Below are 16,176 nucleotides of genomic sequence, written 5' to 3'. Positions count from 1 at the left end.
AACAGGGAGTGCACGGTGTTGGGAAAGTGCCGCACCAGAGGCCACTGGATCTCAGTCCCTGGCGGGGTTCTATCCCACTCACCTGGCCTGCGACACGGCACGAAGCACATGGTGCTGAGGTCTCACCTGACAGTACCGCTGAACAGCACCGGCTCCTGGGGAATGATGGAGAGCTTGCTCCGGAGGTCAGCAAGGCCAATGTCACTGATTCTCACTCCATCAATCTTAATGCAGCCTCCACACAACTCCACCAGGCGGAAGAGGGCCATGCCCAGAGAGGACTTCCCTGATAAGTCAGAAGACAGGCAAGAGTCATTCGATTGGCAAATTCTGAGAAGACAAAACTGGCTTCTTCTCAGGGCAACATCATCTATTTTTCTATTTCTGTTCAATCATTATTTCAATGGATAACATAGATAACTCAGATGATGCAGAAAGTGATAGCCAGAAAAACAAAAACAAAAAACAAGGAACTCTCTGGAGCTACCGAGCATATATGCTTATACAACATACTGCAGCCTGAGGAGGAGTGGGAGGGACCATTACACTCTCCTGAGAGTAAAATGGAAAAACGTCTCCTTTTCACCTTAGGTACAGGTACACAGGGTTTGATGCTTCTCAGGCAAGAACCAAGAGCTAGGAGCTTGAGGAAAGTCAGAGGACAAGCTGTTGTCTCTCTTCTGTCCCCTTATCTCAGGAGAGAAAAACAGGACAAGGCCTTTCACTGCCACGAAGCTAGTGAAGGGAGTTCTAACTAAACAGACAAGGAAAGGAGTTTGGGATTTGAGAAAATGGGTGACTGTGGATTCTCAACTGATAGGAAAATATAAAAAAGCAGGTTTGGGAGATAAAATAGCAAGTTCAGGATCACAGTGATAGGCAGAATAGCCTTTCATAATTGACTTTTCATTTAAAAAATGATATAAACAATTCAAGCAGATAACATCAATTTCCCATTATCTAACTACTGCTTAAAAAAAAATTATGTATGTACATTATCTGTTTATTTATTTGGCTACAGTGGGTCTCAGTTGTGGGATCTTTTTTTTAAAGTTGCTGCATGTGGAGTGTAGTTCCTTGACCAGGGATTAGACCCAGGACCCCTGCACTAGGAGCACAGAGCGCCAGCCACTGCACCACCAGGAAAGTCCTGCTTTTTTTGTTTTTGTTTTTTTTTTGACACTTTTCCTTTTAGTTTGTTTCCTTAAGAGTTGAGATGATAGCAGAGAAATATTGTAACTATCTTCTCCACTGAACATTACATAGCAAGCACTCAATTATATTATTACCTTTTTGAGATAAAGTTTTAGTGGCTACAATAATTTCCATTCTGTGGCTGTACTCTTATTTAAACAGTCCTCTAATGTTGCACATGTAGTTTAATTAAAACTTGCTAGAATAATGCTATAGGGCTTCCCAGGTGGCTCAGTAGTAAAGAATTTGCCTGCCAAGTTTGATCCCTGGGTTGGGAAGATCCCCTGGAAAAGGAAATGACAACCCACTCCAGTATTCTTGCTGGGAACATCCTATGGACAGAGGAACCTGGCAGGCTACAGCCCATGGGGTTGCAAAGAGTTGGACAGGACTGAGTGACCAGATAGCAGCAGCAGAATAATGCTATGGTGACCTTGTCATCACTCAAACTGCTCCTACCTTGCAGAATTTCCCTGAAACAGATTTTGAACACTGAAACGACTTCAGAAAATTTCCTTGAAACAGATTCTGAGAACTGAAACGACTTTGTTAAATACTTACATATATATTTAAAAAGCTCAGTGCTCTTCCCCCATCAAAAAAATATAAGTTTGACATAGTCCTGTCTATCTTTCTGCAAGTCAGACCCACAATTTAGATGCAGAACTATGGGTTTTTAGTTGTTTGAGCAGTTTTCCTGGTTGTCTTTAAAAAAAAAAAACCACCTTTTTTAAACTAGTTTGATTGATTGATTGATTGATTTAAAAAAAAATTTTGGCCACACGCTGAGGCATACAGGATCTTAGCTCCCCAATCAGGGATCAAACTCATACCCTCTAGTCTGCCTCCATGTACTTAGAGACTCCTCATGGCAGCCTCCTGACTGTCTACTCAGAGGTCAGTGAGGATACAAATATCTGCCTTGCCCCAGTGTCTGTAGCCACAGACCTGCAGTCTAGATCTGACCCCTGTCAAACAACTTCTGGGAACCCTGACTGTCCGTCTCCTTACGGAAGGGGTCTTCATGTCCATCTGCGAGTTGGGAAGCCTGAATCCATGTAGCAGAACAGTTCTCAAGGAGCCTTACCTCTTGGGAGTGGCTTTTGCAGGACTGGGGGATCTGGCCAGTGGTCTCTCACCCAGGTAGAAGGGAGGAGGTGGAGGGCCCCCTTCAGTGTCAAGGCAGTGGTTCAAGATTTAAGGTGCTCAAATAAATGATGCTCAAAGGAAGGAATGGTGCTCAAATAAATGATAAGCACCATTTATCTGAGCACCATAAATCTTGAAGGAATGATGGAAGGAATAGTGCTTAAATAAATAGGTTAAGTTGTTCTGTTTTAACAAAAGATCTGAGTCTAGACTACCTTTGCACAGATGGAATGTGCTGGTAAAAAAAAGCCATGATGTCCTCAGGTGGTTATAACCATGGCAGACAGCCAGGACCTATGTCACAGTCTTGAAAGGACCTTATTAAGATTACAGTTTAGACTTTGTAAGTCAGGCTATTTAGAATTATTTTATTTTATTTTTATCTCTCATCTACTTATACTTTAATGAAGTCTTGGTGAAAATTTTGATCTGTCTTAGTGTGTTAAAAGGACATCACAAGAAGGGAGGTCAGAGGTTTTAGGTGAGCAGTGCACCCCTAGGGGGCCAATGCAGTAGAGGGAATCTGTGGGAGGGAGCAAAGTAAGAGCCACGGGTATAGTCACCCTCATGGCTGGGCATTCTCTCTCCAGTGTAAAAACCTAGAGACCGTATCTTGTTTTGACGTGAAATAATGCCTTCAAAGAGGGAGCAGGAAATAGCTTTTTCTTTTCTGATTACCACATTCTTTAAAGTAAATTGACTAGAAAAGACTATTTTTTAATGGCAAGAAAAAAAAAAGCTAAAGGAGTTTTGGTGCCAAGGGAGCATAGAGCCCAGAAAGCTCAAGAGAAGTGACTCAGAGAGAACTCTTACACAAGGGTGAACAGGTTAGTGAAAGAAGCCAAGACTCAATCTTGAAATGTTATTCAGGAAAGAAAGGCGGAAAGAAACACACTTCTAAGAACAGTAGGGAACTCAAATAATTTCTGTCTTCAAAGGAACACAGATTCCTTATTTAGAGCTATGTTGCCTTCTAATAAATACGAGACTATACTTGTAACACATCACAAAGACCTTAAGCTTTTTGTATATTTTGACTTCATAGAAATAAGGATGTTGCTGTGGTGCTATTCATAAAAGCGAAAAATTGACAACAACTCACTGCCCTTCAATTGGATCTGGGTTAATATAAATTATGATATATCTATAAAACAGAATTTTATGTCATACTGCATAGAAATCATGTCATAGACTATTAATTGACATGGAAAACACGAGGTAATTTTATAAATAGGCCATGAAACAGTGTGGGTAAAAGTACCTCATTTCTATAAAACAGAATTTTATGTCATACTGCATAGAAATCATGTCATAGACTATTAATTGACATGGAAAACACGAGGTAATTTTATAAATAGGCCATGAAACAGTGTGGGTAAAAGTACCTCATTTTTGTAAAATACATTTGTTGATAGCCTAATAAGATATCCACCAAAATGCTAGCAGTTAATTATCTCTGGGTAGTGGAGTTATGTGTACCTTTCACCTTTTGTACTTTGCTATATGTTTCCAGAAATATTCTACTTCTGCTTTATTGACTAAGCCAAAGCCTTTAACTGTGCGGATCACAACAAACTGAAAAATTCTTCAAGAGATGGAAATACCAGACCACTTTACCTGCTTCCTGAGAAATCTGTATGCAGGTCAAGAAGCAACAGTCAGAACCGGACATGGAACAACCAACTGGTTCCAAATTAGTAAAGAGTACATCAAGGCTGTATACTGTCACTCTGCTTATTTAACTTACATGCAGAGTACATAATGCAAAATGCTGGGCTGGATGAAGCATAAGCTGGAATCAAGTTTGCTGGGAGAAATATCAATAACCTCAGATATGCAGATGACACCACCCTTATGGCAGAAAGTGAAGAGGAACTGAAGAGCCTCTTGATAAAAGTGAAAGAGGAGAGTGAAAAAGCTGGTTTAAAACTCAACATTCAAAAAATTATGATCATGGCACCTGGGCCCATCACTTCATGGCATAGATGGCACTTCATAGATGGGGAAAGAATGGAAACATTAACAGACTTTATTTTCTTGGGCTCCAAAATCACTGCAGATGGTGACTGCAGCCATGAAATTGCTCCTTGGAAGAAAAGTTATGACCAACCTAGACAGCATATTGAAAAGCAGAGACATTACTTTGCCAACAAAGGTCCATCTTGTCAAAACTATGGTGTTTTTAGTAGTCATGTATGGATGTTAGAGTTGGGCCACAAGAAAGTTGAGCACCAAAGAATTGATGCTTTTGAACTGCAGTGCTGGAGAAGATGCTTGAGAGTCCCTTTGCAAAGAGATCAAACAGTCAATCCTAAAGGGAATCAGTCCTGAATATTCACTGGAAGGACTAATGCTGAAGCTGAAGTTCCAATACTTTGGCCACCTGCGGTGAAGAACTGACTCATTGGAAAAGACCCTGATGCTAGGAAAGATTGAAGGCAGGAGGAGAAGGGGATGACAGAGGATGAGATGGTTGGATGGCATCACTGACTCGATAGACATGAGTTTGAACAAGCCCCGGGACCTGGTGATGGACAAGGAGGCCTGGCGTGATGCAGTCCATGGGGCTGCAGAGTCGAACATGACTGAGCAACTGAACTGAACTGACACGTTTCAAGTGCTCTGCATTGAGAATGTATACTTTGATGATTAGAAAAAATATTAAATGTTTTGAAGCAGTGTTGAAAATAAACCTCAAAAAGTGGTTTCACCTTATGAAAATTAAATTTAAAAAGTATAATACCATCTTTTACATATCCTGTGTGTGTGCACACATGCTCACATGGTCAGTCATGTCTGACTCTTGGCAACCCCATGGACTGTAGTCTGCCAGGCTCCTCTGTCCATGGAATTTCCTAGGCAAGAATATTGAATTGGTTTTCCATTCCCTATTGTTTTCCCATATCCTATGATTGCAACTAAATAAAAATTATGTGGGAAGAAAAGAAAAAGTGGTTTCAGAGATGTGAGACACTAATTACTCATCTAACAGGAATCTGGTTTGAAGAGATGAGAGTGATATTCAATAAGCAGCAAATCGTGGGCCCTAAACTTGACTCTGGTTGATTCAAACGTTTCTTCAGAGAGGGGATCCTTACCTGATCCTGTTCGACCCACGATGCCAATCTTCTCCTTGGGTTTGATGGTGAAGGACACTTTCTTCAGGACCAGAGGGAGATTTTCTTGGTACCTCATCTCTGCATTCTCAAAGGTGATCTCTCCTTCCTGGGGCCAGTCAGGGGACGGAGCCTTGTTCTTAATTCTGGCAGGTGCTTCCAAAGATAGAGTCTGGGGAGACAGAAAAGGCCAGTTCAGACTGACCACAGATTCTAGGGTAGCTGCAAGGTTTTGTCACAGAAGTAAGACCAGGATACCCGTAGCAACCATAGAGAGAGCTGCTGCCCTGTTCCCTTGCTGCGAAAGAGCCCCTGGCAGTAAACGCTCATCACCAATAAACAGACAGAGAACAATTGCCTCTACCCTTGGCAGTTTACAATGGCCTTCTATCCCTCTTTAGCCACAGCAGATTTTAGTGGAATTCTTTGAAAACATTCCCCTTGAAACAGGGTTCCATCATTTGAAAACCAATGGCCTTTCTTTGGAAGGAATGATGCTAAAGCTGAAACTCCAGTACTTTGGCCACCTCATGCGAAGAGTTGACTCATTGGAAAAGACTCTGATGCTGGGAGGGATTGGAGGCAGAAAAAGAAGGGGACAACAGAGGATGAGATGGCTGGATGGCATCACTGACTCGATGGACGTGAGTCTGAGTGAACTCTGGGAGTTGGTGATGGACAGGCAGGCCTGGCGTGCTGCGATTCATGGGGTCGCAAAGAGTCGGACACAACTGAACAACTGAACTGAACTGAACTGAAACTCAAAGAAGCAAAACTAGTGTTCATGGAACATTTAATGAGAGCCTAGCACCCTGAGCCATCTCAGTCAATCCAGGAGACTCAGACACTAATCCCAACTCTACCACTAACAGCTGCGTGAACTGGATACACCAATTCTTCAGTCTTTGTCTTAGTTTCTCATCTGTAAACTCTAGGGACTGGATTAGATGATTTTAGAAATCCATTCCAGCTTAATAATGTTGTGCTTAATAATAATTATTGGGTAATTTTGGCCATCTATAGTCACACCTCCCCATGTTTTTAAAACTCTCTGGTGATTAGTCATGGAGCCTATAGCCTCACAGGGAAGTAAAGGTCAAAGACTGCAGTGCTCTGGTGGCTGAGGGTAGGGACTCAAGTCTAAAACTCTGTGTTGGGACAGGCTTCCAGGCTGTGGATGGGCAGCAGGGAACCAGTTCTCAGGAATGTGACTGATTTGTGCAAAGTACACTCTGTACCATGGCTGACCATCACCCTGACCTTTCCAGCAAGAGACCCACACCAACAGTGATACTAAATCAAACACAACATGTACAGTCACAAATTGCCCACAGACCAGAGTACCCAGCCAAGAGGCTCATGTATAAACATAAATGGCTATTAGCAGATTTATCAGATAGCTATCTGCCATTCTTCCTGATAACAGTCATTTATAAGTTTAAGAAATATCCTACGACTGATCAGGTTCATTGCCAAAACAAATCAGTGGGACATGTCCCTGCTAGAAAAAGCAGTTACATAACATACTAGTTCTCAGTGAAAGGGCAGTTCTTCAAAACAGTGTTTGTAAGTCAATATTCTAGTTGGAAGTTGGAATGTATTCTGCCCATGTAAATGATGATATAAGTGGAAAAAAAAGTCTCTGGGCAGTTTGTAAAATAGGTAACTCCTGAGAAATGAGTTCAACATGAGAATGTTAACTACTCAAGAAAATTGCTGTTTCTCTCTACAGAAAATTGCTTTCAGACCTTGCACTAGGAGGAAGATACCGCCCCACTGCAGGACTGCAGGGGTTCCTGGAGGAAGGTGGGAAGAGCTGGATCATCTCAGTACCAATGCAGTTAACTGGTTTCTGAACTGTGAACACAGTATAGAATTAGGCATGGAGCCACTGAAACTCCAGAAGTCTGGGTCCTATCTCAAACCTATTACATCAGAATCTTTAGAGATGAGGCCCAAGTTAGTCTTTGCCTCAAGCTCCATATGGGACTCTGATGGCCATTCCTGGTTAAGAACCAAATGAACTAGACTAAGACTTGAAATAACACCTGGTTTTAAATAGTATAAGGAAAATATTACATTTGTCTGCTTAACTGAATTAACGAGGTTAGGAACACTTTGGAAATTAGATGATGAATGTAAGTTCTCAATCAGACCACAATTCACAAATACACTTAGGAAAATCTTATGATATTCTCTTTTGCATTCCATGCATACTGGAGAGATGCTGCCTCTCCTGTGGGACAAGATGAGGCAGAGAAAACAAGCATCTTCCTGGGACATTTATTCCAGGCGGTGAAAGGGTAAAACCGCTGCCCGAAAAGTCAGACTGCAGCAGAAGGCCTGCAGGAGCCTGACCTTGATGTAGTGGTCGATCCTCTCCACTGAGGTGAAGCGAGCTTCTGTCTCCGATGCCAGTCTGACAGTAAACTGGAACAGCCCTGTCAACTGATCATGGAAAACAACAATCCAAGAGAGAATTTATTATTAATATATACCAAGGGAATGCCAGCAAACCTCCTTCACCTCAGGGATCACAACTCAATTGTGAGAACTAACTGTGGACAGACAGCAGCTGGCTTTAGGGACCAAATCATTCTTCAAATGTTTAAGACAATGCCTAATAGCCCCCAATCAACTGCAACTCTCAGTGAATCCAGGTGGCACTGCAGTACTGGCACTAACTTTTCTATACCTAAAGGCTTTCTGTCTGTTTATACATTTCCAGAAATTCAGCTGTAGCTGAATAGTTTCTGGGCTTCATAATTGCACCTATACCTGGATATAGCAGCAACAATAAATGGAGACTGTATCAACCTGTGAGCAGCAGTGAGAATGCTTCCAGGAAGGTTAGCAGAAATGAGACTGGGCCAAAACTGAATGCAGAGCCCCAGTCTGTGCACCCCAGACTGAGTACTCTGAAACAGAAGTACATATAACACAGATTTCTCCCACGCCCCACCCCCAGCCCTCCAAGAATCAAGTTAAGTCTGCGAGACATGGACAAATACCTTTGAGTATCTGTAAAGATATAGATCTCTTCTTAGGTTTCCTCTGGCCACTTATTTTTATCTTTCCAATATAGAAAAATGTCAAACATATACAAGAATAGAGAGGACAGTATAATGGGCTCCCACGTATCAAACATTCATCTTAAAAAAATTATCAACTTACAACCAGCATTGTTTCATCTGTACCACCCCATCCTTCCATATATCTGGAATCAAATCTCATATAGCCTAAGTCTTATCCATAAATACTTCAGCTTCTATCTCTCTAAAATTTAAAATCTCCTTGAAAACCATTACCATATCTTAAAAAAGTTAGTAACAATTCTTTATCATCTTTAACTATCTAGTCAGTGCTAAGTTCCCCGCTATTCTCTGAGCTATTTGAAGACCTTCAACCATCCCTAAGCACCAAAAAGGTTTACGTATGTAACAGTACTGGGAAAATTTGGGGCCTGAAAATAAAACACACAGAAGTAGTATATTGAGGATATGTATTTCTTAGAAGACTAGGAAGAGGCCAGAGAAGAAAGGTTAGTGAAGACATAAATCTACAATTGAGAAACAATTTTCAAAATCTGTTTATTTAAGAAAAAACAGCACCTACTTCATAAACACATGCAACAGAATTAAATCCCTTTATTCCCATAAAATCAACCTTTAGCATTCATGGGGAACTGGTTCCAGGATTCTGTCAAAAATCCAAGGATGCTCAAGCCCCTTATATAAAATGGCCTAGTAATTGCCTGCAACCTACAGACATTCTCCTGTATCCTTTAAGTCATCTCTAGATTACTTATAATACCTAAAGCAGTGTAAAGACTTGGTAAATAGTTATAAATACAATGTGCTACATAAATAGTTGTACATCTATAGTAAATTCAGTTTTTGGAACCATCTGGAATTTCCCCACCCAAATATCTTTGGTCTGCAGTTGGTTGACTCTATGGATGCAGAACTCGGGGATATGGAGGCCTGACTGTGTTCCAGTCCACAGTGCTACTGCCAAAGCAGATGGGGAGAAGCTCTAGGAGCCAGAGGTAAAACAGCAGCTTAGGGCAGAGCCACCTACCAGGCCTCTCCTAGGCCAATGTATGAGAAAGACAATGCCCTCATCCCAAAGACTAACCTGCACAGCATAGGAGATGGCAAGCCCTGCATATGCCGGGGGAATCTGCCCATGCATGAGAACAATCATCAGCCCAGTGGTGGTGATCAGGGCAATGCTGATTAGGTCCAGCCGTACTGCCAGCCACCGCATCGCACAAGTGAACAGGAAGAAAGGACTCTGGTTGTTATCCAGTAGCTCCTGGTACCTGTGAGGAAGACAGAACACCTAATAAAGTAAATAAAGTACCACACAACCCCAGTCATGGAGGATGCCAAAGCACAGGTGAGTTCTGGGTAGAGGGCTAATGCTAAAGTATAACACTACTGCTTGTAACCAGGAGAGTGATATGGAAACTTAAGGAGTGCAGAGTATTCCAGGCTCCACACACAGGAAGACACAGGGGTTTCCTAGTTTTACCCTTTGAAAGAAACATATTCCAGATACTAGGAAAAACATATCTACTTCAACAGCACAGGGAAAGCAAGAGGGAAGAAGACCAAATAAAGAGGCTGTTTAAGCTTTAGAGAATTGTTTTAGGTAAGTGGTCATTTTCTTGAGGAAAGAGAGGTTACAAATACAAACTGCAGAAATGGCACAAGAGCAGGAAAAAGACTCTTGGACTGAATGCGAGAAAGTAGAAATGGTCTGCTGACACACTTGTTTCCCAAGGCCATGGAGCAAAGAACCAGAAGCAGTGAGTGAGTTAAACCTGAACAGAAAGACAGAGACAACCTTAGTCGCTGCAGGAAGGAGACCCTCTGTCATCAGGGGTCCTAGAGAGCAGCTCTCAGCCCACCTGAGGGTCTGGGGTCACACACAACTAGAACTCCAGAGTGGGAGGCCTGGGTAGGCAGATATTTTGCCTTAAAGAAAATCCCTTTCCTCCTTATAAGAAGATATGTGCACTTTAGAGAAAATTCAGGAAACACAATAAAAAAGAGGGAAATGTAAAATTCCAGTACTCTCACCACTCAGCTAAAACCAGAATCCATATTCTGCTGCATTTCCTCCCAGTATTTTTTCCAATGCCCTCACGTTTATGTGGGTACATACCTACACATGCACATGGTCAACATATTTTACTCTTTTTTTGCTTAAAGTTAGGATAGATTTTTCAGAATTATTTAACCAAACCTTTCTATCCTAGAGTTACTTTTTAACGTTAATTACTTAATTTTTGGAATGAACTATATACTCTATAAGACAGAATATTCACAAGGTACAAAAAGTTTTACCATGAAAAGTCAGTCTTTCTCCTGCCCTCCTCCAGCTACTCACTTCCACTGTCCAGTGGCAGCTGTTAGTTTCCTGTGTGTTCTTTCAGATATTCTAAATGTTATAGACACATATTTAAAGGAGCAAACTATACATGCACATCTGTATCTTGCTCTTTCATCTAATATAACTTGGAGATCATTCCACATCAGTACCTAGGAAGCAGTCTCATTCTTTTTAGGGGTCACATAATATTTCATTATATGGGGATACCATAGCCTATTTAACCAGTCTTCTACTGAAGGACATTTAGTCTAGTTCAACCTCTAGTTAACATAAATCTCCACAATGACTATATAAGTATACAAATTTTTCACACAAACAATATTAACAACTAAATAAAATGTCAATCTATTGTCTATGAATATCTTACTTTTCCAAGAAAAAAAAAGGAGCAAAACTCTGTCAAATATAGCCATTCAGAACTGAAAGCTAATAAAAACTCCAAATCTGTTTTTGTCTTCCCATTTTCTCAGAAGGGAGTTCCACCAAGCAAGTGAATCTTAATCAGCAGAGATCATTAAATCACTAATACTCTTAGTAATGAGCTTTATAATCCCCAATTTTGACTTTGAAAGGCTTCTTAAACTCTCATTAAATGCTGAGATGTTGGCTCCCTGATGAGCCCTCTGCCCCCATGGAACTAACCTGTGCAGAAATTCCTGCCCTTTGTTATAGGCGTGGATGGTGGCAAGGCCCTGTATGCTGGATGTGATGTGGGAGAGGAAAGGTGACTGCGTGATATTATCTAGACGCTTCAGCTCTCGGATCAGGACCCTGGAGAGAGAACGAGTTCTGTGTCAGAGGGGTGGACTGGCAACTCTGGCTTCACCCTTTGCACTGAAAGACACAAAGACTTCCTGTTTACCTGGAGACAATGTGCAGAATTGAAAAGAGGATGACAAGGGGCCCCACTGCCACGAGGAACCATGGGAAAACTCCTGCGATCATTCCAACACAGAAGAACACCAAGATGACGTTCTGAATGAACATCTCGGCCTGGAACGGCAGGCGCACGTCGACTGGGGAAACGGTAAAGGAACATGTGTCAGAGGATGGGATCCATAAACAGCCAGAATTTTTAAAAAACAAAAAGAGGCTCCCAAAGAGCCATATCTGAAATTTGTGACTATTTTTGTATTTTAAACAGTCTGACCAAATAAAAATCTGGAAATGTAGTTGCTCTAATTCTTCTTGTCCCAAGAGCATTTACGTGATCTTTCTCACCTGTGTCCTCTTTTTGTTTCACTGTGCTGCCCAACCCCCTTAAACATTTCCCACTTTGCAAAGTAATATATGTTTGCTATAAAATATTTGGAAAATAAATATGCAAAAAATTAAATAAACATAGTCTTATTCTTACCAATATGAATGAACTGCTGCTAACATTTAAGAAACTTTTCATGGAAAATTTTAAACATACACAAAAATTTAAAACATACAAAAAACTGGAAGAATATAGAACCTCCAAGAGTTAACATTTTCTTCGCCCATTTTGGACATCTCCTCCCCCCACCTATTTTCATACAAATCTGAGACATGTTGATACCACTGATTTTCAGCAGTCTCTTTCCTATTCATCTGTGCGTATGTGAGTTTAATACAAACGTGATCATATTATTCACATGTGTATCACTGTTTTGTGTATCAGTGATGGTTTCGATCTCTCGTTACCTCTGGCCATAGCTATACATTGGCCTATCAACATGTGAAACAAACTCCTTCTATGGAGGCAGCACAGTAAGTAGTTAAAAACATTAGTTCTGGGGTCGAAAAGATCTGAGCTCAGTTCCCAGCTTGCTATTTAATAGTTGTGCCATCTTGAGCTAGTCAGCCTTTCTAGATATCAGCTTTCCCATGCATTCAGTGGGTGAAATGATACCCACACCTCACAGGACTGCTATGATGGCTAGGATAATGCATGTAAAACTGCTTGTAACATAGTATAAGCCCTCAAAAAATGTCAGGTAGCATCACTATTATTACGGGCTATGGGAGTACAGTTGACCTTTGAATAACATGGGGGTTAGAGGCACAGACCCTCCATGCAGTCAAAACTCTGCATGTAATCTACAGTCAGCCCTCCATAGATGTGGTTCCTCACCCACAGTTTCATATCCAGAGACTCAACCACCCTGTTGTTCAAGGGTCAAGTGTATTTAAGTTCTGGTGCTGGCACAGCCCATGAAGCATTCAGCATCCAGCAAACCTGTCCAGGAACCTACGCACCACCCACAAGTAAATATGTCTTTTGGACTCTCAGACACCCTGTCCAAAGCCTTTATGCTCAGCCCTCTGAACTGGTTTTCAGGTTAAATAAGATCAAATAAGAGCTCACATGAAAGATGAAAAATCAGATAGGTTCTTAGCCTAAAGAGAAATTGCAACATGGAGAAAACGCCCAACCTAACATGTTCCTGATGCAAATATTGCAGCCACTGTGCTGGGGGGTTCATGCTCTGGAGCACAACAGAGAGAAGCAGTGAGAAATACCTTCATCCATGTCTTTGGAAAACCTGTTGAGAATTCTTCCTGTGGGGGTAGTGTCAAAAAACTTCATAGGGCTTCGAAGGATTCTTCGGAAAAGCTCATCATGGAGCCGGGAGGAGGCTCGCAATGTGCCCTGAGGAGCAGAGTACAGAGCAATCAGAGACTCAGGACTCAGCAGGCTCAGTACCCACTCCATGGGTCCAAAGCCAGAGAAGGGCAAGTGGCTATGGAGGAAGGAGGTGGCTAACTAGAAAGGGCTAAGTCTACGGGATGCAGGTCACTTCGGCAAGAGGCATCCTGCTTCAGAGGAGCTCCCCAACTCAGAATAAACCCAAGAGGTGCCAGGCAGAAGCCTGACCACACAGCCACCAGGGAGAAGAGGAGCAGAGGCCCCAGTGCCTACCTTGACAAAGACCACTCCGCGAACGGCTTTCAGGATCAGCATGACTGCCATGGAGAGGGCATAGATGCTGGCATAGTAGTGCATGAGAGGATTATCCTTCATGCTGTTGCTCACAGATGTCCTGTTTTCTTGAGTCACTGTGGTGTTCTGTTTGGAAGCAAGGTTCTGTGAGGCAAGACCCTTAGGGACATCCAAGAAGCCCTTATCAGGGCCACTCTTGGCTCAAGGCAGGGTACAGGAAACAAACTCTGGGAGCTGGTAGAGATAAACACAAGGCAGGCTTTGCCTGTTTCCCCTCTCTTCTCTAATGACAACAGACAGCCTGTAGATGTGCTCCTGGTAAGCGCTACTGCTCTGTGAGTTGGTCAGGGAGCAACTACCTGGTGAGGTTATCTTAGGGACTCATCTCTTTAATCCTGGGTTTAATTACCTCTTTTAACAGAAAACTAGAGCACTTTCCCTAAGATGAGCCAGGGAATATGAAGAGACGGCCATATAATTAGACGTACAATTTTCCCATCAATGAGGAATCTTACCCCACTTCCTTGCTTGATCCAGTAACTCAACCACCAGTTGCTGAAAGCGGTGCTGCCCACATTCAGCATGAAAAGGGACAGAATGACCAGGAACGCCAAAGGGCCCCCAGCAGCCTGGATATAGACACCATACACTGACCAGGGCACAGAGCCCTGCCCCTTCTCTTCCATTTGCACGAGCTGCCCTAGGTGAGGAAAAGAGAAACGCAATTCAGAAAGGAAAAGCTGCTTTTCCAAAATGAAGTCACCTGTAGAAGAGTAGAACCAAAGCCCACAGTTTCACAGAGCTCTAGGTTGGAATTATTTCTCCCTTTCCAGGGGCATTCATTTATCCATTTAATATCTATCTACCAGGTACCTACTATGAACCAGGCCCAGGAATAAGCCCTGGAGAGGCAAAGAGGATTAAGACCAGGTCCCTGGCTCAGTTCATCCACATACAGATAAATAAGTACAAAATTATAATAAAATGTGCTAACCCCAATGCTGGAACTACTTGCAGGGCAGCATGGGGACATTCAAGAAGTGCACCTAACCTACTTGGAGGAGCTGTGAGGGGCTTTGCAGGGAGGTCCAGGTGAGACTTTCTATGTGGTCCATATTGTGTCTTTTTTTTTTTTTTTTCCCAGCTGCACAGCATGACTCGGATTTTAGTTCCCCTATCAGGGCTGAACCAACACCCTCTGCAATGAAAGTGTGGAGTCCTACTCACTGGACTGCCAGGGAAAATCCCCATATTGAAAGGTAAGCCAGAGTCAGCCAGGTGGGGAAATGATGGGCGTAGGTGTGAGGAAACAGGAAATCAGTATACACAGATATCCAATTCAGCATGGCTAGAACATTCTGCATGCCTAAGGAGTGGTGGGAGATAAGGCTGATTAAGCAGGCTGTGGTCAGAGGATAAAGGCATTTGAAGATTATCCTTCAGACAAGAACTTCTCAAGAGAATGGGCTACAGGGGTGTAGAGATTTGACTCCCAGCCCTACTGTAGGAGATGGGCTTGGGATGGCCAGACCAGCCACCTCAGGTAGCCTCTTCCATGCATCCCAGCATCTCAGACAAAGAATGGATTTTCTATCTGTGCCACATCAGGAAAAAGATTTTTAAAATGCTGCTTTGAAACGGGGAAGCCACTGAAAGGCCTCAGGCCCCAGGCAGTTGGCTGGTCTCCTGTTTTTAACTAGATCTCCTAGTTGTTCATGTGGAGGACAGATTTAATAGGAGGCAACTGTAACAGTCTCGGTGGGAGATGATAAAGGTAAGAACCAGGGTTATTTTCTTGGGCTCCAAAATCACTGCAGATGGTGACTGCACCCATGAAATTAAGATGCTTGCTCCTTGAAAGCAAAACTATGACCAACCTAGACAGCATATTAAAAAGCAGAGACATTACTCTGCTGACAAAGATGTGTCTAGTCAAAGCTACAGTTTTTCTAGTAGTCATGTATGGACGTGAGAGTTGGACCATAAAGAAAGCTGAGCACCGAAGAATTGGTGCTTTTGAACTGTGGTGTTGGAGAAGACTCTTGAGAGTCCCCTGGACAGTAAGGAGATCAATCCTAAAGGAAATCAGTCCTGAATACTCACTGGAAGGACTGATGCTAAAGCTGAAGCTCCAATACTTTGGCCACCTGATGTGAAGAATGGACTCATTGGAAAAGACCCTGATGCTGGAAAAGACTGAAGGCAGGAGGAAAAGGAGATGACAGAGGATGAGATGGTTGGTTGCCATCACTGACTTGATGGACATGAGTTTGAGTCAGCTCCAGGAGTTGGTGATGGACAGGGAAGCCTGGCATGCTGCAGTACATGGGATCACAAAGAGTCGGACACAACTGAATGACTGAACTGACTGAAAACCAGGGTTGTGGCCATGGGGATGGAGTATTCAGG

At 42.5% G+C, this 16,176-nt stretch overlaps 1 protein-coding gene across 6 annotated transcripts in view; it reads right to left on the bottom strand.

The window, feature by feature from the left end:
• ABCC5 (ATP binding cassette subfamily C member 5) overlaps positions 1 to 16,176 on the bottom strand; it is an 82,751-nt gene that overhangs the window by 15,454 nt on the left and 51,121 nt on the right. For all 6 annotated transcript variants that reach the window (XM_005675201.3, XM_018047362.1, XM_018047353.1 and 3 more), the window contains 9 exons: positions 14,283 to 14,467; positions 13,747 to 13,893; positions 13,347 to 13,476; positions 11,722 to 11,875; positions 11,502 to 11,630; positions 9,597 to 9,783; positions 7,818 to 7,907; positions 5,442 to 5,631; positions 127 to 286 (listed from right to left, as the gene is read on the bottom strand). In XM_005675201.3, the coding sequence (XP_005675258.1) occupies positions 127 to 286; positions 5,442 to 5,631; positions 7,818 to 7,907; positions 9,597 to 9,783; positions 11,502 to 11,630; positions 11,722 to 11,875; positions 13,347 to 13,476; positions 13,747 to 13,893; positions 14,283 to 14,467 (1,372 nt within the window). The remainder of the gene's footprint in view (positions 1 to 126; positions 287 to 5,441; positions 5,632 to 7,817; positions 7,908 to 9,596; positions 9,784 to 11,501; positions 11,631 to 11,721; positions 11,876 to 13,346; positions 13,477 to 13,746; positions 13,894 to 14,282; positions 14,468 to 16,176) is intronic.

This window comes from Capra hircus, chromosome 1, assembly GCF_001704415.2.
Source record: "Capra hircus breed San Clemente chromosome 1, ASM170441v1, whole genome shotgun sequence".
Lineage (NCBI taxonomy): Eukaryota > Metazoa > Chordata > Mammalia > Artiodactyla > Bovidae > Capra > Capra hircus.
The sequence above is the reverse complement of the archived record's forward strand: the minus strand, read 5'-3'. Positions and strand labels throughout refer to the sequence as shown.